The sequence below is a fragment of the Antedon bifida genome, chromosome 3 (assembly GCF_963402885.1).
Source record: "Antedon bifida chromosome 3, ecAntBifi1.1, whole genome shotgun sequence".
Classification (NCBI taxonomy): Eukaryota; Metazoa; Echinodermata; class Crinoidea; order Comatulida; family Antedonidae; genus Antedon; species Antedon bifida.
Genome location: NC_136228.1, coordinates 34,690,930 through 34,717,680, shown reverse-complemented (window position 1 = coordinate 34,717,680; position 26,751 = coordinate 34,690,930). Strand labels below are relative to the sequence as shown.

The 26,751-nt window shown below is 31.3% G+C and overlaps 2 protein-coding genes across 2 annotated transcripts in view; one reads left to right on the top strand and one right to left on the bottom strand.

Annotated features, from left to right (window-relative positions):
• Nucleotides 1–26,751, bottom strand: part of LOC144838416 (cilia- and flagella-associated protein 46-like) — a 105,622-nt gene that overhangs the window by 22,994 nt on the left and 55,877 nt on the right. The window lies entirely within an intron of this gene.
• LOC144837320 (uncharacterized) lies at nucleotides 1,332–10,378 on the top strand. Its single transcript, XM_078692371.1, has 9 exons — nucleotides 1,332–1,436; nucleotides 1,755–1,806; nucleotides 2,039–2,109; nucleotides 2,521–3,456; nucleotides 4,684–4,711; nucleotides 5,392–5,628; nucleotides 5,746–5,875; nucleotides 9,000–9,098; nucleotides 9,684–10,378. The coding sequence occupies exons 2-9, from the start codon at nucleotides 1,784–1,786 to the stop codon at nucleotides 10,269–10,271; spliced, it is 2,112 nt and encodes a 703-aa protein (XP_078548497.1). The 5' UTR covers nucleotides 1,332–1,436; nucleotides 1,755–1,783; the 3' UTR covers nucleotides 10,272–10,378.

Genomic DNA, 26,751 nt, shown 5'->3' with positions numbered 1-26,751 from the left:
AATTTCTTAGTAGTTGTGTTGACATATTTGAAAAATGTACAGATATAGGCTTTTACAACAATGTTTTTGATAATGATAGTTTAACTCTTGTTCCTTTCTCAGTCAGCAATGTCGAGCGATGTGTGTCAGAATCATATAAATCAGAGTGGTCAAATAATATAATGCAAAAAACCTCATTAAATTTATACTCAAAATTGAAACCTTTCCCTAATTTAGAAAAATATTTACTTGATAAAACACATTTTTATGAGACAAGTCTGAAATTTAAATTAAGATCTAACACTCTACCTTTAGATTGTAAAACTTATAAATGGTCCAATGATGTGTCCGGTCTTTGTACTTTATGTGGGAATGGTGAAATTGAAGACATTAAACATTTTTTATTAAACTGTAAAGCATTTGATAATATTAGAATGAAAGAATTATCCATTCTACAAAATAATCTTGTGCTCTGTAATGATTATGACACATGGAATCGTTACACAACAGCCAGTGCTGATGATAAATTACAGTATATTTTAGGTGGAGATTCTATCGCGATTTGTAAAGAATCTGAGACCTTTTTTGATTTGTTTTGTAAACAATACACAAGAGCTGCATGGGAGAAACGGTCAGAACTTAAATCTCCCAATATATAGATTGTTTTTCTTTTGTATTGTTGCTTTTATATATGATTTGTAAATATTATACACCTGTGATAACAACTATAGGTCTTCAGTACCTGATGTTGAAACACAATGGTTTGTAATGTAAACTCTTTACTATATATTTTATGTTTATTTTTATATACCTTTTTAAATTATCAACTCAAACCTATGATACTGTAGGACAATTTAATACAGTACCTGTATTACCATGTTGATAATGATTTTTCTTTTATATTTTTGCAAATAGTTTAAGAACCTGTATCCGTCATATTATGTATTGTTTTGATGTATTATGTTAATTTGGATGCACCACTTCTGTGTGTGCCACCGATGCAAAGGTGTCATTTCCTAATAAATTATTATTATTATTATTTGTGTTTGAACACCTTGGCTTTTAACGCCATGGATTACTGTACGCCTTGTGTAGATAACGCTACCTTAACGCCGTGAGTCTGAACATACCCTAAATCTCTTGTGAGATGTAGATTAGTACTGTATTTAATTTACATTTGCAGATACAAAGTACATTTAGGGTCATGCGTCAGTGTATTCATATTTAAAATACTTTTTATCTTACAATAGTTCACTCAAAAGAATGACAAAAATACATTTCTAAAAATGAGCTTAGTTATTTCAATAGGCTCATTCCAAAAAGAACAAAAAATGCTCTCTAACAATAGCGTATTGACGCTGTGTTGATATTGACTGAAACTGGTTTTTCCAAGATTGATTTTCACTCAAATCAGCCAGACGTCAATTGCAAAAAGAACGTCACAGAACAGAAAAACGGTAAGAACATTTTGTTAACCACATACATGTTTGCAGTAAACAAGGTATGTTAAGAAAAAAAACCTAAAGCATTATTATGTAATCGAACTACTACTAATTATGTATTAGAAATTGAACTACAACTAATATATCAAAGTCGACTGGTGGTACAGCAATTCAACAAGTCAATTCAGACTTGAGTGAAATACATATGTATTGTATATAGCATAGGCCTACTAGGCATAATTTTATTAACTGTAAGACTATTTGTATCAAACCATGCATAAACACACAATTGCAATTTACATTTTACAAATGTTATATTTGCATGTAAAACAGCCTCTGAGATCCACTCCAGTTTTGATGCAATGGATGTCACTCCATTTACAAAGTATGTATCACAGAGTTTTTTCTTTTTTAAATTTGTAATTAAGTGATAAACTATAGAATTAAAACTAATTGAATACAATTTAATACATGTCTAAAGTAAATAATGTGGATGAAGGTGGGTTGAGTTTCTTCTATACTACCAGTTTAAGCCTTTCAGAGATTAAAATTTCACCTTTAAAGCTTGCAACCTACCTATAAATATTTGTATGATGAAATTCTTTTTCTCTAAACAGCACCTATGTGCCTTCTCATTCTGAGATAAGCCTAGTAGTTGAAAGGATTAAACAAATTCGAAATCAAAAAGGTAAGAAATGTTATTCCTAACTTAGGTATTGTGACAAGGAAGTTGATGAATTTGCTTTCTGTATCATAAATTAAAGATACCAAATGGTTGCATTCTATGCACTGTTCACCATTATCTATTCTAATTGTAATTTTCATTATTATTCATTACACAAATTAAAAAATGTCAATCATGATTTTGTTAAAATATCTATGGCTTGTGTATGAATGAGAAAATATATATATATTAATTTTAGCTGCAATAACTATGATAAATAAATGATCAAATTGACAAAATTATGATTTTAAAATCCCATATCTGGTTAGAAGATTGAATAAAAACTAAATTATAAAAATGTTATAATAAGCTAAAACCACAAGAACAATTTTAAAACAATATCATATTTTAACTACAGTAACCACTTTTATTTAGCCTATAATGAAGAAGAGGCAGATGAAATTATGGAAGCATTGCTGAAGCTTAATAATAAAATGGGTGAGGATAAAAGAGAGATAGACCAACTACAAAAAGACATCACTGACCTAAAAAAAGAAAAAGAAAGAGAAATAGAAGAAAAAGAAATAGAAATAGAAGAAAAAGAAAGAGAAGTTGAAGAAAAAGAAAGAGAAATTGAGGAAAAAGATGGAGAGATCACCGAGTTAAAGTTTGAAGTAGATGATAGAGAAAAAGAAATTAAAGAAAAAGAGAGAGAAATGGAAAACAAAGACAAGGAGATTACAAACCTAAAATCTGAAGTAGATAACAAAGAAAGAGTAATGAATGCATTAGAAAAACAAATACAAGAACAAGACAAGGTAATCACTAAGCTTCAATCAAATATGGAAGAAAAAGATGCAGCCATGAAGACAATGGAAATTGACTACGAAAATAAACTTACAGTAGAGAGAGATGAGAAAGAAATAATGAAAAAAGCAAAGCATGCAGTAGACAAGGAAAAGGGAACTGAAATTCAAGATAGAGAAGATGACATAGAACACATGCAATGTGAAATCAAACAACTACATCGTCAAAAAAGCGAATCAAAAAAGCAGATGAGAGAAAACAAACGTGAAATTGGAGACATCAACACCAGACTAGAAATTGCTAATCATAGAATTGAATCAAAAGAAAAGGAAATTAAAATGCTTAAGCAAAGAAATGAAGAATTAAAAAAAGACAAGAAAGAGCTATACAAACAAATTAGTGAATTAAGAAGTCAAAAACAAAATGAGAATGACAAACTATCCAAACAAAATAATTGTATGCTGATAACTAGTTTTATCTTGTTTGTACTAGTAGTAACACTGGGATATATGGTTTGGTTTCCAGACGTGCCTGCAATTGGTGGAAATAATTTGCCTGAAACTTGTTAGCTACCGAGGAAGGTGGTGGTTTTCTTTAGTTTTAAAGGAAAAATATTTCTACATTCCAATGATATCTAATTTTCCTTATATTTAAACATTTTTTTTTGGAATTTTCTTTGATGTTACACATATTTTGATGCAATAAACACTTTTATCAGTGAAGTATACAGTAGTCCAAATTACCCAGATACCTATTTTTTTTTACACAAATGTACATAAAAATAAATGGTGTTACAAAATAACTACTGTATATTTACGTAAAAAAAAAGGAAAATATCAGTAAAAAAATGAGAAATGGATTATTGTTATGTTTTGCTAGATTTAATTTTTTGTTTAAATTGAAATATAATACAGAGCCAGCTTGTGTTCATTAATGTTTTCTATAGTGCCCTCTAATTTTAGTTTTGAAATGGCCTAGTAGTAAATCATGTATTTATATGACACCTACCGGGTAATGTACATGTATGTATGTGCTCTGTACAGAATTGTTTGCATCTCTATGTGAAATTATTTGCTAAGTGTAAATATTAACATTAATGCAATGAAAATGAGAATTTATAATTAAGAATTAATGCGTATTTGATTTATATCTTGTATGTATTAAATCATTCAATTTTAAATCAATTTTATCTTTTTTATTGCATGATTAAAATCACTTTAATGGAATAATTGTACCTGTATTAAATGTTATAAATTTTAAATAAATCTTAAATTTAAATTTTATAAATGTTATAATTGATATTTGATGTTTGTAATTTGTTGTATTATTATTAATTGCCCTATGATGCTTTTAGTTTTTAGTAAGCCTCCTATCACTTGGAGGTCCCTTTTATCTTCTTTAAATGTATTACTCTTTCATTTTGTTATGTGTAAATTGTTTTGATGAGATGAATAAAGAGAATGATTTGATTTGATGGTGTTCTGCCAATTTTTTTACACCCAAATCTTGTTTCAACGTCTTTCTTTGATCATACTGGTTATGATTCAAGTAATTCTCAATATTGCAAAAAGTAAAACATAGGTGCACTGGTACTGTAGAATTTAACAATTTTCCCAGTCAGCTGATGCATTAACATGCAATGATAAATGATAAAGGACCTAAACTAGCTATTATTATATGCATTGTTACTTTTTATTTACATAACTTTGAGTATCCTAAATTCAAGAAAATAATGAAAAAAAGGAGAGTTATATATTTGTAATAATTATGATGAATGAATAAATGTGGTAGATTACACCACAAAAGAGAAAAAACAAATGTAAGTTATCCATTATTATTATTAATCCCTAACCAATGGGGAGCATGTTACTTTTACAAAATGTCTGCTGTCATTTTTCCCACATCTGTTGAATAAATCAATACAAACAGCATACAGTCAATATTATACACTAAATTTAGCCACAAATACACATAGTAACACTGTCTAGTTCAAACGGCTGGAAAGAAAATATTTTCCCTTTTATTCAACGACAGTATTGTAGTATAAGCAAGTCAGTTAACGAAGATATTTATAACTCTGATAAAACAAAGAAGGTAATATTTAACATTTTATTTGAACATTGAACTTGATTCATAGAATTATAGGAATGATAGGAATTTATAAATAATGAATGGTTGACATTTCACTACATTATCAATATATTTTATGCAACAAATAGATTTGCTTAGAATCTAAAACAGCTACTGTGTAGGCACATTCCCACCCTACTTTCTGCTAATATTGTAGGAAGTTTCCAGACTGAAAGGGTGATACATGATATACTTGCAAAATATTAAGAAAAAATTGTAAATAATAAATCACAAATAAAAATTAACCAAAGTAGATTTAATTTGTATATTGTAAGGCCCAGTACTTAAAAAACATATTGTTAAAACCATACTCTTTTGTTGCAGAATTGGCTTAAATTAAGGACAAAATTGTCATCTTTTAAAAACGAGAGACCAAAAACCGATAACAACAATGTCAAGTGAAAATCTGGTTGTACAAGATGCAATAGTCACAGGTGAAAAAGGAACCACTGAATATGAGCCAGTAGAAGAAACCATACTTAGTGATACTGACAATGATACTGAAGATGAAGAGAGTTCTGAAGAAAACCAAGTTTTGAAATTACAAATTTACGACTTGCAAAAAGAAAACAAATATTTGTCTGGAGAAGTTAAAGTTTTACAATTGCAAATTTCTGACTTGCAGAAAGCCCTTCAAGAAGAAATCAAAGAAAGGGAAAACGTCTCAACAGAGTTGACTAAAAAGAAAAATAAATATAACAATATCATACATGAAAATAAAAGTGAAATTAGAGATAAGAAACGAGAAATTGATTCATTAAAAACTGAATTAATCTCAGAAGCAATGAGGACTCAGCAAAAAGAAGATGAAGTTATAAAACTAAGAGAGGAGAATGAAGACCTACGGAAACAAGTACAGGCATACAGAAAAGAAAATGAAGTATCATGTTCATGTGTATGCTTTTGTTTACTGGGACTTATTATTATTATTGTTATTATAATGTTTGTGTATATTCTCTGGAATTTTGCAAAATGGTTAGTGTTATAAATAAAGGTAAATATATTGGAAACCCATTGATTCATGGATGACATGAATTAACTGCAGATCTGGCATCATTGCACCTTATAAAGTGTTGTAAGACTTGTAAGTCTATGTGTTCCAAAATATACAGCTAAAACAGTGGAGCTGTGCTGTAGAGCTTGATGTTTAACATGCCTGCCTTTTAATCATTAAGGGTTCAACCTAGTGTCAAATGAGACTTTAGTTTTAAGCATGATACATTATAAACTAGTTGCTCACTGTTGGATGTGAATTAAATTAAAAAAATAAACAAACAAATTAGACACAATTAGCCTGGGAAATAGACATTTAAACAAGTGGGTTAAGACAGAGTCAAATTGTTTCTGTGTGTATGAGCATTAAAGAAATGCAATGTACCTTCAGTTTTGCTTTGTTTAATGATACTTGGTTTTGAAGAAAGCTATAATCCCTTACTTTATAATTGAGGGATACAGCACAACATGTAGTATTTTAAAAACACAACATCGAAAACCAGCAAATTACTACTTGATTTGAAAAACAAAATTTGAGTTAATCTCCTTGAACAACTATTATGTGTGTTGCCATAACAATAAACAATAGGTATGAATGCCCTATTAGCTATGTTCACAACGATAAACATAAACTATGAGCCATACTTATGGATACAGTTCTGATGGTGCATCAACAGGCAATTGGCAGCAATCATTTTGTTTGCATTTATCTATTGTCTGCAATTGGCGAAAATGATCAGTTTAAAAATGTGGGTGGGTTAAGTTAATGGACAAAAAAGAAATTGTTTTGTTTATTTCTCACTTGTTTAATATTTGATACTACTTCTTCCATACAAAAATCAACTTTAAAACTTTTCCAAGATCAATGGATTTAAGCAAAAACGTTAATTGAAGACACAAATTATACAAACTAGTAATTGTTGGGTAAAATACTCCAAATAATGAAACACATGGCATACATGAATTAATAGTTAAAAGTATACATACAATGAAATACTAGTACATGCCATCGTGTTGAGAATTCAATAATTTGAAAAAGGAGCTAACATGTAAATTCTTACTTTCAAATAGTTGTTTAAACTTTAAAACATTTGGGTGTTTATAATACTAATAGTATTTTTAACATATTTTATTTGAAAGCAGGAAAATATGGTATAAATAAAAATAAAAAGTCATTGTATTTATAAGCCTTTTATCGTATATGTACATAAAATTATATTTTTGACTTTGTATTGTTATTTTACTGTTTTAGTTTAGTTTTAATTTTTATGCATGTTGTTAACCTTATATTTTCTATAAACAGGACCATATTTAAAACAGGTGCTACATCTATACCTGATATGTTTTATCCTGTATAAATTTGTTTTAATCTATCTATATTTTTATCTTTATTGTTCCAAAGGAGTCTTTTGTGAATAGTAAAATAAATTAGTTGCAAAGTCTGAAGTTCTTATTAATTACCAACTAATTACTGAACACTGATATGATAAATTGATTATGTAATGTTTCCTTTTTGCATACAAAGAAAAATAATGGTGCAAGTACTGAAATTTTAGTTTTCTGGCATTAGTTCTACTGTACGCTTATCTGTAAACCTAAGATTTTAGATTTATTAACGCGTTTCTTCAACCTGTACTAAAAGCATTGCTACAACAATTGTCACATGGTAAAGTACATGAATGGTGATGTGTAAACAATTCATAATTATAATAACAATACAATTCAAAGCAAACCCTTATTTGATAATATTACATAGCCTATGTAAATACGTGAACGTGATTGGTTGAAACTGCGTCACATGACTACCACTGCGAGGATCGTAAATCGTATATATCCTCGAGAACGATGATATTGACTGAGTAATTTTCGCGTAATTATCGTGTCCCTGTCATTAATCATATAAATTCTCGAGTTCGATGATATTGACTGTGTAATTTTCGTGTGGCAACACTCGCGTTAAACAAAAGTCATCTACTGGATCTTGAACCTGCGATGGAATGCGGTGGAATTGTCACTCCATTACAAGACAACGCTTCACGCGCTGCGCCACGGAACTTGCTTGAAGAAATTAATCAACTAAACTATTTAAACTATGCATACATAGCGCCCTCATTTGTTATTAGTCCTCCCTAGATGTGATGAAAGACCATTTGTGATTGGTTAATACTCACAGTAGTAACCGGTACGCGCGCGACGCACGATACTCGCAACTGAACATCCGGTGATTCGGCTCGAAGAAAGAAGACGAATTGTTATTTATTCGGCCTATGATAATATTATTATTATTAATGTAGGCTTATTGATGGAAATTCTTCTGTTATTATTTAAACGACCTAGGCTAGTGAATATTTTATTGCCAAGGAATCATTAATTAGTAATTATCTGTATATTATTCTTCGCAAGGTAAGGTGTCTAGGCCTAGCCAGCTTGTTTACATACAATACAACAAGGAGGCTTAGATATATGCCTAGCCTAGCCTAGCTTCACCCGACCCAGCAGACTTGTTCTTGGCTATGTAATATAACAGATATCGCCTTTTATATCGGTAAAATATAAGATTTAACATCCCCTCGGGATGATATTATGTTCTCGGGGAATTATATATATCCCTCAGCTGCCGCTTCGGGATATATATATTCCCTCGAACATAATATCATTCCCTCGGGGATGTCAAATCTTATATTTCACCTCTAAGCAGGCAATATCTGTATAATAACAAATTCCACCCTATTGTCTTGGGTCAGTGTGTATTCTTATTTAAAATACCCTACTACTTAATACATATACATTAACTTATCAGGGAAAAGAACACACATTCATGAAGAGGAATTTAGAATGTACTTTTTGTAGAAAAAAAGTGTTTTTCAATAAAATGTATGATGTTGACTGCATCTATAAAATTAATATTGTTTTGTATAATTTTGTATATTTTTGGTGGTTCAATGCACTTAACAACAAGAAACTGGTTTTTCCAACATTTTAAGTCACAATTGAGTACAACGTCATCCTTGCCAGAACAGAAAAAAAACGAAGACAATTTAGTGAAGCTTCATATATCTTTGCTGAAATCATTATTGAAAAAGGTATGTTGAACAAAAAGAAACTTTTAGGTAAAATACGACTACAAGGTAATATGTATAATGATTGTAAAGCTTTATTGTTTGTCTGAAAAACATAAAAATCTGCCTTAGTAATACAACACTTGACAGAATTGATTGAAAAATATACCAGGGCATGTTTGCAAACTTTAAAAACTAATACTATAGTATTAAATTGTGTATGAAATACTATACAAACCAAATTATTATTATTTGTTTTGCAATATCATAAACTTTGTAATTTCAAACATGTCAAGAGACACAAGATTTTAACATTAAGGGAGATTAATAGGCAAGTTCTCTAGATGCTCTCTGGTGTAAGAATCATGAAGTCAAGTGTTGAAATGAAAAGTAAAAATAATTCTAATTCAAAGTATGTTATTTTCAGACAAAAAAAATCATTGAGACATCATATAATTAATTAGAGAGGATAGGGAGATGGGGTAGAGGGAGATGGGGTAGAGGGAGATGGGGTAGAGGGAGATGGGGTAGAGGGAGAGAGAGAGAACAAATAACAGAGACTTTGTATTGTAAGTATCAATTGTGCATTGAACTATTCATGTTCCTTAGACTTTCCAAATGGAAGAAAACTGGAGAGAAAAGGAAATAAAAGAAATTGAGAAGAAACAAGAATTGGAAAAAAAAGAAAGAGAATTGAAGAAAAAAGAAGAAAAATTAGGTAAAAGAGAAAGTGAAATGGATAATCTAGAAAGTGAAATGAATAAACGAGAAAGTGAAATGAAAAAACGAGAAAGTAAAATGAAGAAACGAGAAAGTGAAATGACTAAACGAGAAAGTAAAATGGATAAACGAGAAATGGAAATGGAGGAAAAAGAAGACGAATTGGAAGAGGAAAAGAAAGAATTAGAAGAAAAAGCAGAGGAATTGGAGGAAAAAGAAAACGAGTTGGAGTATTATGAAGGATTGGAGGACAATGATGACAATGATGATGAATACGAAAGAGAAATAATAGACAGACCAATGTATGAATTGGAAGAAGAAAGAAAATTGGAGGAAATAGCAGATGAATTAGAAACAAAAAGAGAAGAACTAAATGACAAGGAAAGAGAACTGGAGAAAAAAAAAGACGACTTGGAGAACAGAGAAAGAGAAATAAAAGAAAAAGAAAGAGAAATGGCAAAACAAGAAATTGAATAAGATGGAAATAAAATTACCATTTTGCATAATAATAAAAATTTAATTTCCAGTAGTCTGTCACACATTAGGAATATTATTCACTTAACCACAAATAATTTTAGCTTTGTTTTATAGTTACCGTATAATAATAATAATAATAATAATAATAATATTTATTCGGTCATCAATGTAAAAATAACCAGGAATGAGAATAGGCTAAAGCCCAAACAGATTCTGCACTCACTCCATACAATACAAACAGTTAAGATAAAACCTTATACAAGAAAAATACAAATAAACTATACATAACATGAAATATAGTGTTTTGTTAGAGCAGCCTTAAATATTGAAATTGTTTGTGAATCTTTTATGTCATTTGGTATTTGCTCCCATAGTCTAGGAAAGGAAACAAATACAGAATTATGAAAAGTATTGCCTTTCGAATTCCAACGTAAAAGCCTACCCGGACATCTTTCACTAGTTTTAATATACTCATTGAAAGAATGGGGACAGTAACCTTTCAACACCTTAAATCCTAATGAAAGTCTATGTAATTTAAACAAGTCATCAATAGATAATAATTCAAGCACTTTCAACCTATGAAAATAAGATGTGTCCCAGGAACCTTCCTTTCTAAACATTATTATCCTCGTTGCTTTCCTTTGTATACTTTCTATTCTATTAATATATGATTTCTCAAATGGTGCCCACATTGAACAACAGTAGGTAACCACTGGAAGTAATAGAGCTTTGTATAAGTTCAACATAGCTAACCAGGACATATTTTTACTACATTTTGAAATGAAACCAAGCAATCTGCTTGCTTTACAACATATATAATAAACTTTGTATGACAAGACAACGAACTATTTACATACACACCTAGAAATTTGAATTAAGTAACTTTAGGAATATTGTCTGATTCTATGGTATAATCCCAGTTAACTATCTCTTTACATCTTGTAACATGCATTACGGCGCATTTGACAGGATTTAAGGGAAGTTTGTTTACATTTGCCCATTTAGCAATTAAATCTAAATCCTTTTGAAGCAATTTACAATCATCATTGTTATAAATAGGACGTGATAATGTGTGATCATCAGCAAATTGAAAAAGTGAAGAAGAAATATTATTTACAATATCACTTACATAAATCAAAAATAAAAGAGGGCCCAAAACTGACCCTTGTGGTACCCCTGAAGTAACATTTACCCACTCTGACTTTTCTCCTCTGTAAATAACCCTTTGGTGTCTATTTGAAAGAAAATCTGTAATCCATGCATTAGTGTTTCCACCAATGCCACAGTTATTAAGTTTTTTAATTAATCTTTTATGAGACACCTTATCAAATGCAGACGAAAAATCAAGAAAAATAATATCAATATTTTTACAGCCTTTAAGTTCTAAGCTCTGTGCCCATGAATGAAAAACCTTTGAAAGTAAAAGTTCAGTACTATACATTTGTCTAAACCCAAACTGATTTTCTGAAAGGATATTATTATATTCTAGATATTCCCTTAAACGATAGCAAAGCAATTTCTCAATAATCTTACAAATTATGGGAGTTAAAGACACTGGACGATAGCTTTTCATTTCGTCTTTGGGTTTTCCATTTCTTTTGAAAATAGGTACAACATTTGCATCCTTCCATTGTTTTGGTAAAATACCTTTTTGTACAGTTAAATTAAAGAATGTACATAAAACATTAGCCAATTGTGCCTTACATGACTTTAAGAATATTGGAAGCAAACAATCAGGTCCTGGTGATTTGGATACATTTAACTGTGAGAGGGCATAAAATACCTCAGGCATCACAAAGGGTTCACATTCAAAGTTGGTAAGACAATCTATTGTATCCAAATCACAATGCTGATCATTATCTATGCAAAAGTTGTTTACAAATTGTGTATTGAAAAGATTAGCCAACACCTTTAGCATCAGATACCATTGTGTTATTTATCTTAAAGCTAATAACATCTGAGTCATTTTTTATAGACCTTATATACGCCCAGAATTGTTTTATATCAGTTGTAGCTTTGTTTGAAATATTTACAACATAATCCCGATGGCTACAATATATTGACTTTTTTAATTCCCTGCTACAAGGGGTTTAGAATTAATGTTCTTTGCCTGATTTGTTTATATATATAAAAGTATCTCTTCGGAGATCCCGCCTCGTGATTAAAAATACTGCAAGATGAGGGCGTATCAATTTGATCTCTGGTGCGCGTGCGTACAACTGAGGACTAGTGCTGTTCCGCCGTACCACGCCGAGAATGTTAAAGAGTCGCTATCCAATCGAGTTCGAACAATACCATGAAAGCCCCAGTGGTCTAATGGTTAGGACATCTGCATATCAAGCAAGCGGTCCGAGTTCGAGTCTCGGTTGGGGCGACTTTTTCTCATTCTCACAGATTTCCTCATCTTTATCGTTTCCTTAAATCCTGTCAAATGCGCCGTAATGCATGTTACAAGTAGAATGGTATTGATGACGTGTACTACAGGTTGCCTTGTGTAGCAGAAAAGTATCAACATTTTTACAACATGCTCAGAATGTGAATCATTTATAGATTAGAATTAGAATTTTTTATTGGTACATGTGGAGTTGGGTACCCGAGTGGTTGACACTTGACTGTCAGAGAGACCTGGATTTAATTCCTGACAACAGTCTACTCAGCTGTAAATGAGTACCTGGTTGAAAATACTAGGGAGGATAAGGCGATGCGGAAAGGAACTGCTGGCCACCCTACCACATAAAGCTGAGACTTAGTACAATGAGCTCCTCTACGTTCACAATGAACACGGGACTCCTACCTTTACATGTAGAACTAATACCAAATGGCACATGATGCGTAATTAACCAATCAAATGGCAGGAATGCACTCGAATGTGTTTAAATGAAAATTAATGTAATATGGGATTGATATAAACTAATGTTAAATTATATATATTAATAATTATATAAAATTACAAAATAGGCAACTAATGTAACAATAATGCCTGTTATATGTACTAACAATATAAAAAATATATATAGCACAAAATAAAACCAATTTGTGTTTATCGTGTGGTATTTTTTAATGTTAAATGTGGATACATTGAAGTCAATATTCATTTATTTTGCTAACATAAACAATAAATAGTGAATTCCAAGAATTTTTGAATCTGATCATTTATTCTCTTAAACCAGGCGGCAGGTAGTGTGATTTCAAACAATAATGTGCCAACTGAACTTTGATATTGGTGGTTCAATGTCAAAGGGCGTTTCTACAAGAAACATAATATATTTAACAATTAGATACAGTATAGATTTGGCCTAGGACTATCCGACCCAGCAGATTAATATAACAAATATCACCTCAGGTAATATCTGTTTTATGTGATTATTTTAGTATATAATAAGAAAAACAAATATGTTTATACAGTGTAAAACTATATGAATCATAGGAGTGTTTATTCCTTCTAATAGGAATGTGTTGATGGTGTAGGGCTATCGTGCTATTATCATTCAAACCAGTTAGTCCAAGAGCATTAGGGTTTGACCCGGAAATTTCTGGTAACAAGCTAATTTTTTCAGGAAAGGTCGAGAACTATGATTGGAACATCATACTAAAAGTCCCGAAAAATCCTCCTTGTGCTCTCCGAGAAATCCAAGATGGCGTCCAAAATGGCTGCCATTTTAAATTGGTCTATAACTTTGTAACCGCTTGTCGTAGAGTATCGATTTTGGTGTCAAATAGTTCACAATATATACATTCCTATTTGCTCTAACAGAAAATTTTGTCAAAAAATGGCCGTTACTACAGTTTCTGGCAGTTTGACCTTTGACCTTGTCTTATCATATCTCGTTAATGGCTTGTCATAGAGAATTAAGATTAGGCCCAAATTGTTCAGACCATGCATATTTTTATTTGGTGTAATGAAATATTTTATCCCAAAATGACCGGAAGTGAGGTTATTGACCTCTTATTGACCTATTCATATCTCTTTACCGTATCTCAAGAAATATTTGTCGTAGAGCATTACTTTTGGTGTCAAATTGTTTGGAACATATACATTTCTATTTAGTCTAATACAACAGTTTGCCCTAAAATGCTCGGAAGTAAGTTAATTTATTGAAAACTTTAAAAATCAAAGAGCTACATAGGCAGAGGATATGAATACTGTAGAAAAAATCTAAATTTTAACTCTGCCTTAAAACATGTTTTGGGCATAGCACATCATCAGGTAGTCTTGAGGGTAAATTTTCCTGTAAGGGTATGAACTATACAAGAAAAAACCAAAATAATCATTTATTTAACTTCGATAGAACAAAGAATATCATGGGACACGTTAATTGAAATTCTCATACTAGTTATGGTTGAAAAGTTATTGCTACAAAATGTCACCTATATGTAGATATCATGAATACATTTTAAATGCGTTATTCGTCTGTAACTCGCATTACAGTACATACGCGAAATAGTGCTTTTGTTGAAATCACGTCGTTATTTTTATTATTTATTATAGAAATTATGATAATTATTTTTGTTCAGAGAAGTAGAACTTTTATGTAATTTAGGAAATTTATAGACTTTATGATACTGTGAGTGTGAGAATGAATTGTTCAGGTCATATACATTTCGCATGGAAATGCTCAATTGGCAGGGAACACTATGTATATGGCATATATTATACTCCGGATTGTCAAAAACTTAATGTTAAAGACCATTTTATTTGTAAAAATAATGCATTTTGAAACATGAAACCAGGTCATTCCTTGTTTTAAAAGAGAATGCACTCTTGAATGTTCTCTAACCTCATAACGTCATAACTTTTGGGCAAACATGCAACAACACCCATACAGATGAACATGATGATAATGATGTGAAAGAAGCAACAAACACCAAGATGTTGAAGATGCAACATCAGATGATGAATGACTGTAACAGAATGCTGCTGATCAATGTTGAAGTGATTTAAAGACCCTTTATTTTGCATATTTTTAATATTTAATAAATCATATATAGGGCATATGGCGATACTTTTTCCATCTTTAAACAGTTAAATATGTAACTGGGGGACTAGGTAAATGGTAGAGCTCTCACTTAGCATGTGAGAGGTACCAGGATCATTGCCCAGGTATTCCAATCTATTTTTCATAGATTTTAGCAAGGACCAAATAAAATCTGAATCTGGAAAAGAAAGTCTATGCATGCAGAGTAAAGAGCGTTTGACGTGAAATACCTAGGGTATATTCTCTTTTTATCATAAATAAGCCATACAACGAACATTTAAAGCAAGGAATGTTTCAAAATGCATTATTTTTACAAAGTCAACAAGGCCATATACATGGCTGCAGTCGCGTGCGTAAATTTGAGTTATTGTTTACTGACCGACCGACCAACTGACCGAAATTGCTGAAAATGTTTAAAAATGTTCACATTTTTAAAAACATTTATATTTTCCTCCAAGTATTAAATAATATCCAGTGTCAAAATAACGAAAAAATATGAATATGAGTTAGTGTTTACCGACTGACCAACCGACCGAAATTGCTGAAAAAGTTAAAAAATGTTGAAAAATGTTTAAAAACATTTATATAGTAACTGATAGTAATCTGTTGCAGACTGTGTAACATGGGATCAAATTTGCTCTTAATTATCTATTAACATACAGAAGACGTATGATCAAGGAAACTAAATATTTATATCTTTGTAAAGCTGAAATTATACTGAACAGGATTATGGCAGTTATTTTGACTATCTAAGGTATTTTAGTGTGGTTTTTCGTAGTTTTATGATACTTTTACTAGGCCAGCAAAGTAGCTTGATTACCTTTCACAAAGCTGTTTATTGTACTTCCTCTATTGATCTGTTAGCTTTTTAAAACACAATTGAAACAATGGTTAACCTGAGTTTGAGCCTAGCCTCAGCGACTTTTAATAAGACTATGGAAGAATCAAGTGTTTGTGAGTCCTTATGCGAAGATATCACATCGGATACTGGATTTCAATATTTTCTACACCCAATTACTTCAACGCCAAGGTGTATAAAGAAGTCAAGACCATCAAGAGGAAATGTTAGGCCAAAATACTGCGATTCTGTAACTCAGACTACAAAAACTAGAACATTTGATATTGGTATACAGACACCGATAAGTTGGGATCAAACCCCATTACTGAAGAACAAGATTAAAAGCTGTGAGGACAAAATTGCTGAATCTAAAAGGAAGTTGCAAGAGTACCAAGATGTTAACTCTAATTTCGTTCAGCTTGCATCATCTTTTAAGGAGCTATGTGAGCGAAATGCCTCTTTGGAAACTCAGATTGCCAGCCTTCAAGCTTTATTAACAGAAAATGAGTTTCATACAGCTTCTCATCCCATTAGCAATCCTGTAATGTGTAAGTCAAACCCACAGCCTATTGCACTACACAACTCTTTTAATGCGTTGCAGAAAGAATTTAAGTCTCCAGCCTTAGCTTCTGAAAAAAATCATGCAGCTGAAAACTTTCAGTCTGATATTACCATACAGAATAAAAGAAATCTAATAATTGGCGACTCAATGTTGAAATTAGTCAAGACTAAGGGTCTGTGTGACACAGCAGTGAAGACACTACGCGGTGCTATCACAACTCAGGTTTCTGATACTTTGGATCAAATGGATCTTAGCAAAGTACAAAATGTCATATTGCACGTTGGCACAAATGATTGTAGTGAGCTGAACTTTAAATTAGATCAGTTAAAGGAGGATTTCAGTGATCTTATGGTTCGTTTGAGGCATAAAACATCTGGTAACATCTATGTTTCAAGTATTTGCCCGCGTTTGGATGATCCAGAAATAAATATGAGAGTGCTAGAAGCAAATAAGATGCTGAAATCAGTTTATGGAAATTGTTTTATAGACCACACTCTGGCATTCTCTTCCGATCAAGGATATGATGCTTCCAAGTTTACACGCCATGGTCTCCACCTTAACAAATATGGAACATCTACACTGATAAAGAGCATAAATAAAGTAGTGTCTATTCTCTTCCCAGTCAAGAGACAAGAGCGCACAAAATCAGCGAATGTTCGATGTCACTACTGTAGCGAAAGTGGACATACACATAGAGTGTGTCGGCATGGAGGTCCAGTTATCTGCTGGAAATGCAAGCAGAGCGGACATAAAGCAAAGCTATGCCAAGTTCAAGACATGCGAAAGTGAGTTATTGGCAAAGAAGATATAGCCGACACGAACTTAATGGTGTTAAATGATCAAGAACGAAATGTAAATATAATCAATGTTAATGCTTCACAACCAATTACTATTACTAATGCTAAAATTAATGCTGAATGTACTTATGATAATAGTTTAAGTAATAATGTAAACCAAAGTGATTTTATGATAGATTCAAAATTAGGTTCTGATAGTAAAAACAAGCTAAATATATTCTATTGCAATGTAAGAAGTGTTAAAAATAAGTTGCATGATATAAATTCTCGATTTAATTCTTCATTTTATGATATTATATCTATGACAGAAACATGGCTTGACAATTCCATTTATGATAGTCAACTATTTAATAACGATTATATAGTTTTTAGAAAGGATAGAAACTCACATGGTGGGGGAGTACTTATTGCTGTAAAAACGTCATTACAACCATCTGAGTGTCATGAACTAAATGATAATATACTGGAGTTATTGTGGTTAGAGTGTTACACTGGTATTGGAAAAATTCTTATAGGTGTATATTACAGACCACCATCTTCCAATATTCAATACACAAATGCTTTATACACAAATTTAGAAAAAGTACAAAGAAAAATGACTCAGTACAAATGGGTTTCGCTTATTGGTGATTTTAATATACATATTGAATGGAATGATATACAGGTAGATAAAAGTAGTGGTTTAACTAGCCTAGCGAATGGTCTATTAGATGCAACAAACTCTACTGGGTTAGTTCAAGTCTTAAAACAACCATCGTATATTACACGTGATAGTAAAGGACATTTCTTAGATTTAGTATTTGTTTCTAATCCACTACTGATTGAAAAATGTCGTACAATTTATAATTTTGAATCATGTGATCATGAAGCAGTTGAGATCTCTGTTAAAGTGTCATATAAACGTGCTAAGGACATAACTAAAACTGTATATGCTCTTAAAAAGGCTGATTTTTCAAAAATGCAGACTATATTAGATAATTTTAATTGGGAGAATTGTTTTCAATATAATAATATTAGTGATATATGGGAAAGTATTTCTAGTAATATCAAGTTTGCAATTTCAAAATCTGTACCAACTAGGAAATGTAAAAAATCGAAATCTTTTCCCTGGATAACTCCAGAAATCAAAAAGCTTTGCACAAAGAAAAGAAAGTTGTACAAAATTGCTAAACAAGTAGGAACTGAAGAAAGCATAAATAAATTCAAATCTTGTAGCAGGGAATTAAAAAAGTCAATATATTGTAGCCATCGGGATTATGTTGTAAATATTTCAAACAAAGCTACAACTGATATAAAACAATTCTGGGCGTATATAAGGTCTATAAAAAATGACTCAGATGTTATTAGCTTTAAGATAAATAACACAATGGTATCTGATGCTAAGGTGTTGGCTAATCTTTTCAATACACAATTTGTAAACAACTTTTGCATAGATAATGATCAGCATTGTGATTTGGATACAATAGATTGTCTTACCAACTTTGAATGTGAACCCTTTGTGATGCCTGAGGTATTTTATGCCCTCTCACAGTTAAATGTATCCAAATCACCAGGACCTGATTGTCTGCTTCCAATATTCTTAAAGTCATGTAAGGCACAATTGGCTAATGTTTTATGTACATTCTTTAATTTAACTGTACAAAAGGGTATTTTACCAAAACAATGGAAGGATGCAAATGTTGTACCTATTTTCAAAAGAAATGGAAAACCCAAAGACGAAATGAAAAGCTATCGTCCAGTGTCTTTAACTCCCATAATTTGTAAGATTATTGAGAAATTGCTTTGCTATCGCTTAAGGGAATATCTAGAATATAATAATATCCTTTCAGAAAATCAGTTTGGGTTTAGACAAATGTATAGTACTGAACTTTTACTTTCAAAGGTTTTTCATTCATGGGCACAGAGCTTAGAACTTAAAGGTTGTAAAAATATTGATATTATTTTTCTTGATTTTTCGTCTGCATTTGATAAGGTGTCTCATAAAAGATTAATTAAGAAACTTAATAACTGTGGCATTGGTGGAAACACTAATGCATGGATTACAGATTTTCTTTCAAATAGACGCCAAAGGGTTATTTACAGAGGAGAAAAGTCAGAGTGGGTAAATGTTACTTCAGGGGTACCACAAGGGTCAGTTTTGGGCCCTCTTTTATTTTTGATTTATGTAAGTGATATTGTAAATAATATTTCTTCTTCACTTTTTCAATTTGCTGATGATCACACATTATCACGTCCTATTTATAACAATAATGATTGTAAATTGCTTCAAAAGGATTTAGATTTAATTGCTAAATGGGCAAATGTAAACAAACTTCCCTTAAATCCTGTCAAATGCGCCGTAATGCATGTTACAAGATGTAAAGAGATAGTTAACTGGGATTATACCATAGAATCAGACAATATTCCTAAAGTTACAGAATTCAAATTTCTAGGTGTTTATGTAAATAGTTCGTTGTCTTGTCATACACAAGTTAATTATATATGTTGTAAAGCAAGCAGATTGCTTGGTTTCATTTCAAAATGTAGTAAAAATATGTCCTGGTTAGCTATGTTGAACTTATACAAAGCTCTATTACTTCCAGTGGTTACCTACTGTTGTTCAATGTGGGCACCATTTGAGAAATCATATATTAATAGAATAGAAAGTATACAAAGGAAAGCAACAAGGATAATAATGTTTAGAAAGGAAGGTTCCTGGGACACATCTTATTTTCATAGGTTGAAAGTGCTTGAATTATTATCTATTGATGACTTGTTTAAATTAAATAGACTTTCATTAGGATTTAAGGTGTTGAAAGGTTACTGTCCCCATTCTTTCAATGAGTATATTAAAACTAGTGAAAGATGTCCGGGTAGGCTTTTACGTTGGAATTCGAAAGGCAATACTTTTCATAATTCTGTTTTTGTTTCCTTTCCTAGACTATGGGAGCAAATACCAAATGACATAAAAGATTCACAAACAATTTCAATATTTAAGGCTGCTCTAACAAAACACTATATTTCATGTTATGTATAATTTATTTGTATTTTTCTTGTATATGGTTTTATCTTTAACTGATTGTATTGTATGGAGTGAGTGCAGAATCTGTTTGGGCTTTAGCCTATTCTCATTCCTGGTTATTTTTACATTGATGACCGAATAAATATTATTATTATTATTATTATTATATTTGCCTACAAGTATTAATATCCAGTGTCAAAATAACGAAAAAATATGAATATGAGTTAGTGTTTACTGACTGACCAACCGACCGAAATTGCTGAAAAAATTTAAAAATGTTTAAAAACATTTATATTTGCCTTAAATATGCCTTTGCCTTATTAAGTATTAATATCCAGTGTCAAAATAACGAAAAAATATGAATATGAGTTAGTGTTTACCGACCGACATAGTGAGCAATAGAGTCGCGTTTGCACGCAACTCAAAGTTGCATAAAATGGTCGGATATGTGCTGTGTACATAGGTATTTGCCAATTGTCTTTTGTTTACTTAACCAACTTTGATTAGCCACTGACAGTTATTCTTTGTAATTTATTGACTTTATATTTTCTTTTTGTAACAATTCACTTTACCTGATGATGTGCTATGCCCAAAACATGTTTTAAGGCAGAGTTAAAACTTTTATTTTGATTTTACCTACATTATTCATATCCTCTGCCTATGCAGCTCTTTGATTTTTTAAGTTTTCAATAAATTAACTTACTTCCGAGCATTTGAGGGCAAACTGTTGTATTAGACTAAATAGAAATGTATATGTTCCAAACAATATGACACCAAAAGTAATGCTCTACGACAAATATTTCTTGAGATACGGTAAAGAGATATGAATAGGTCAATAAGAGGTCAATAACCTCACTTCCGGTCATTTTGGGATAAAATATTTTATTACACCAAATAAAAATATGCATGTTTTGAACAATTTGGGCCTAATCTTAATTCTCTATGACAAGCCATTACCGAGATATGATAAGACAAGGTCAAAGGTCAAACTGCCAGAAACTGTAGTAGCAGCCATTTTTTGACAAAATTTTCTGTTAGAGCAAATAGGAATGTATATATTGTGAACTATTTGACACCAAAATCGATACTCTACGACAAGCGGTTACAAAGTTATAGACCAATTTAAAATGACAGCCATTTTGGACGCCATCTTTGATTTCTCGGAGAGCACAAGGAGGATTTTTCGGGACTTTTAGTATGATGTTCCAATCATAGTTCTCGACCTTTCCTGAAAAAATTAGCTTGTTACCAGAAATTTCCGGGTCTGCCTATACTTATGAACTAATGCTCTTGGACTAAGTGTACTCAATAAAACAAACCTGCTTTCCTTATACATTATGTATAGCAAACTAGACAGGTATCACTGGTGTACAGCAAATCGCTAGCATTATATTTTAATTGCAGTAGGTGCTAGTCATGTAGTGGGTAGTTTAATCATGGAGGTAAAACCTCCATGGTATAATTCTGGACAATTATTTCTCCCCCCAGTAGATAATAAAATGTCTAGGAACACAGTGTACATTTTATTAATGGCAAGTAGCCTTGAAAAGGAATACATGTTATAACAACATATTAAGAATAAAAAATATTGGAATTTCAATGCCAACAGCTACTCACTCCCTAATAAAAAGGGGGACAGTGCATAACATTCTCAACCATTTTTCAGATAAAACCAACGGCTGTGATATGGATGAAAGTGAAGTAGACAAAAAGTTTTTAGAATTAAAAAGAAACTTCAGTGAACACTACAATGATGAAAAATACCGTTGGTTGAAATTCTGCCTTTTTGGTATAGTAGATATATCGGATCTTACTGATGACAAATGTACAGCATTTGGTTTATTAAATAAACTGGAAGAGTTTGGTTTAATCACAGCTACTAATGTTGACTTCCTGCTAGAAATTGCGGAACTGTCAGTTTTGCAGAAGGCAGTAGATCATGTAAAACAGTATATGAGAGATAACAAGGTTCAAAACACTTACAAGGAAATATTGTCACCTTATCGGAGACAGCTTTTTAAGACAATGGGAAAAGTTGGACCAGATGACAAGCAGAAAGTTATTGATCACTACAAAAAGCTGGAAAAGCCAACTATTAATACTATGTGGGATGTGATATTTCAACTGGAAATACGCACAGAATTAGCAGATGAACCTGACAAAATAAGGACGTTTGCTGATCTTCTTAATCCATTGGCAAGAAATGTACTTGATATATGTATGTTTTTGTAATTCGTTTTATGAAATTAAAATCAAAATGGCAAGGATACACATAATATGTATATTGTATACCAATTTTGTATGCAGAATTTTATTGGTTATCCACACTTGTTATTGTCACAATCTTTTTAAAAATTTTTCTTTTCTATGTTACTCTTCTTTCTTTCCACGAATTTTGTTCGTAGCGTATCTCTAATTCTGGCAAACATAAGATTGTATAGCTGTAGAGTTGCGCAGCGTAAGTTACGCGCGATTTTATGAATTTCTGGTATTTAACATAGGTCAATAACCATACAACAATTTAAATTGAAACTTAGCAAATGTTTAATTTATGTCATGCGCTAACTATCTGTGAAAAAAAAATGGCATGTTGTACAAAAAGTTACGTGCGCACGCGCGTTTGCGATTTTGAAATGCGAAAAAACAATTTACAATCAGCTTTCTACGCGTTTCATGTCATTTTGAGCATGTCAAAAATTCCCATGCATGTAGCGTTATAAACATATTTTTCCGCGTGATTATAATTTACGAGCACGTCGAATTGGACAATTTGCGCGCGTTTTTGATGAAAAAGTTCAAAAATTCGTCAAAATTATGCCTTTTTTTAAACAGTCATAGATTCTAAACTACGTGGTGAACTTTTTTTTAATTACATATTCTGGAAGTTGATGAGTTGTAGATATCGGATCATGAATCAATATGGCTAACCGGACATTGTGACGTATGGCCACTCGAATATAAAAAGGATTTTTGTATCTTTCGTCATAGCTCATCACATTAAATAGAGCGCATCTCCACTTATCCGTATTTTATTTTCCCCCATATTTTTATATTGTCTAGGTCAATCAATTATCTTTCGCTTGATTTACCATTTTTGTAAATTTATGTCATCATTTGCAAAAGCGTGAAAAACTTTAGTCACTTATTTTCATCATTCCAATAAATGTCAATATAGCTCCTCAGAATGAAAAGTGATACTCATGAATAAAACGTTTTCTGGAAGCTATTGAATTGTAGATTCATGTACAAAGTTTGCGCATTGGCTGTTGTAACGTCATCATATGGCCAGTTGAATTATAAAAGTTGTATTTTCATACTTTGCATCATAGCTCATGACATTTAAAAGAGCGCGCACCCATATTCTACGTATCCAAATTTGTTCGACACGTTAATATGTTGTTGCTCAGATAAATTCCTTCCAAAATTGCTATCTACGTGTTTCATTTTGATGACATCATCGTGGTATTGTATACTGTATATACGTAGACGTGACACAAAATAGAGAGCACACTACAATTTTTTCAATGGCATAATCGTTTTTTCTGTGCGCAATATTCTAACGTATGACGTGCACCTGGCGTTTGAGCTGCAGATAACCTAACTCGTCCATAGTGACGAGTTCAAATCTAGTTTGTATACTATATGTTGTGTCTATATAATCCTAAAGCACTAGAAGCAGAAATATATTTGCTGTGAAATACAGTACAGGCAGAAGAGTGAAAAAATACACTGTACTCAATTTAACTTGTAGATCAAGAACAGAAAACAAAATCTGTTAGACTAGACGATGAGATAGATATAATAAATTAATATTTATTTGCTACTATTGTATATGGAATAGTTAAACTTCAAAGACAGAATTAATGGTATGACTAAAATTAAAAGACTAAAATTCAGCCATGATCAGTAGACACAACAGGTTATGTTTTTATTATAAAAGTGTATCCTTGCCATTTGATTGGTTGATATATTATTACATGCTGTTGAATATTTTCTTCAAGGAGTAAATTATTCCTCTGTAACAAAAATTGGTTTTGATGTTTTAATGTTTAGATGTGAATAGAGAAAACAACTTTGAAGTTAAAGAACAATGGATTATCCCAAGCAACACAGATGATGAAAACACAGGTACTGGTAATCATTTTTAAAGAGAAAACATTATACAAATGAATGTTAAATAATAAAAATATTTGCATGAGTTGAAATATTGATTGTTTTATAGGAGCATTAACATTCATTATAACCTACTGTTATTTATTATGTCAAACATACATACTGTTGTGGGTTCATTAAATGTTTTTTGTTAGGCCTAAATTGAATTTACTAAATATCTATTTTAAGGCAAAGTTATATAGACAATACAAAATGCAAATATGTTTTATTAAATTGAACATTTAGTACACAAGGGTGATATCATGTCTGAAAGCTCTGAAATTGAGGAACACTCTTCAACTACCAGCAACACAGTGGACATAAATACGCAGACTGGTAAGAATTTTACAAATAATTGTACAATTTTGTTTTTAAAAACCTCTACATAAGTTTCTACCCACCTTTCAATTTGTTTACGACTTATTATTGTCATCAGCTGTTTTAAAAGAATCTTAATTCTAATATTAATTCATTTAAATTTAAGTTAAATTTTACCGTAATTTGTTATAAATGTAATTTTATGTTTTAAAATCTAATTTAATATAGATTTGTATATTTTATTATTAAAAAGGGCCCCTGGATATCAGCTGGCCTGTGGGGTCAGCTGGAAGGGTTAACCTCTATAAATAAATTATTAACTCATACCCCTTTCACACCAAAGCTCTGCAACACCAGGTTTTTTTAAATAAAATAGTAAATACCACCCTCTATTTTGTTTGTGATAATATTTATTTTATATTAATTTAATAATAATTTTTAAAAGTCTCAAAAGACATATAATGTTTTATTTATACTTTTTATTATTTTTTAGACAAAAAGTATTTTGAAATAAAACTAAAGCAATGATTGATCATGTGAGGATGACCTTTTGACCTAAAAACTCAGAGTTTGATGTTGGTACCTTTCACACCAAAACACTGGTGTGTCCCCACAATTCGTTCTCCGGAGAACGTTCAGCTGTTCAACCTCAGTCTTTTGAACTCCAGAGTTGTTTTGATTTTACCTTTCACACCAAAATACCGGGGCGTCAACTCCGGATTGTCTCCTAAGTTTTGTGTTTGGTGTGAAAGGGGTATTAAAGACTTATCAATTTTGTTATTTTCACAAATGTTTTGGTATTTATTTTTTTAGATAACCATGAACATACAACAGAGACAAAATATTTGTCATGTGAAAATAATGTCAACAACACCATAAAAGAATTAATAGCCAAGGTTGAAAAAAGCACAAGTGGATATGATGCGGTTGAAGAAAACCTCAAGAAAGTTTGTCAAGATCTCCAATTAGAAAGACAGAAGCTATCAGATGAAAATGGTGTTTTGAAAACAAAGATTTATGACATGCAGTTAGCACAGGATAAAGAAATTAACAGAATGGAACAAATATCAACGGAGTTAACTGCGACGAATAACAGTGTTAGACAAGAAAAAGACACAGAGATTACAGAAAAGAACCATGAAATTCGAGATAAGGAACGTGAAATTCATGCATTAAAATCAGATTTAAAGCTAGAGGTAAAGAGGATGCAAAATGTAGAAGAATCAAGAAAAGAGCTGAATGACAGATGTGGAAATCTAGAAATGGATTTACATAAATCAAAAGACCAGATAAAAACTCTGGACAAAAAAATTGGGGACCTACAAAATAAAGGGAAGAAGACAGATGCCTCTTTAAAGAAGATGACAGAGGAAAGAGATAGACTAAATCTAAGTATTTTAAAAATAAGGAAATCTGAAAAACAACTTAAGGAACAATCAAAAAAACTAAAAGAAGAAAATGAGGAGAAGAATAGAACAGAAACAACGTTGAAGGAAAAGCTGAAAGACAAAGATGCTCAAAGTGGGCTCCTTTTCAAATGTATAATATGTTTGATCATTCTTTTATTCTTCATTTTGTTTATTACTGTATTAACTTTTGTATTAATGTTCACCAATAAATAGATGCATAAACATGTACAATCTTAAAACTTGATACTAAATTGTGCATCACATCAAACAAATACATTTTACGAAAGCCCAAAGACAAAATTTAATCTTTGTAACCTCCCTTTCACTGCGTGTACCCAGTATTACCGGATATAAACAAATGTCGTTGAACTGAGCATACCTGGTATTACTGGGTATAGCAATAACAATTATTTAATCATATTTGCCT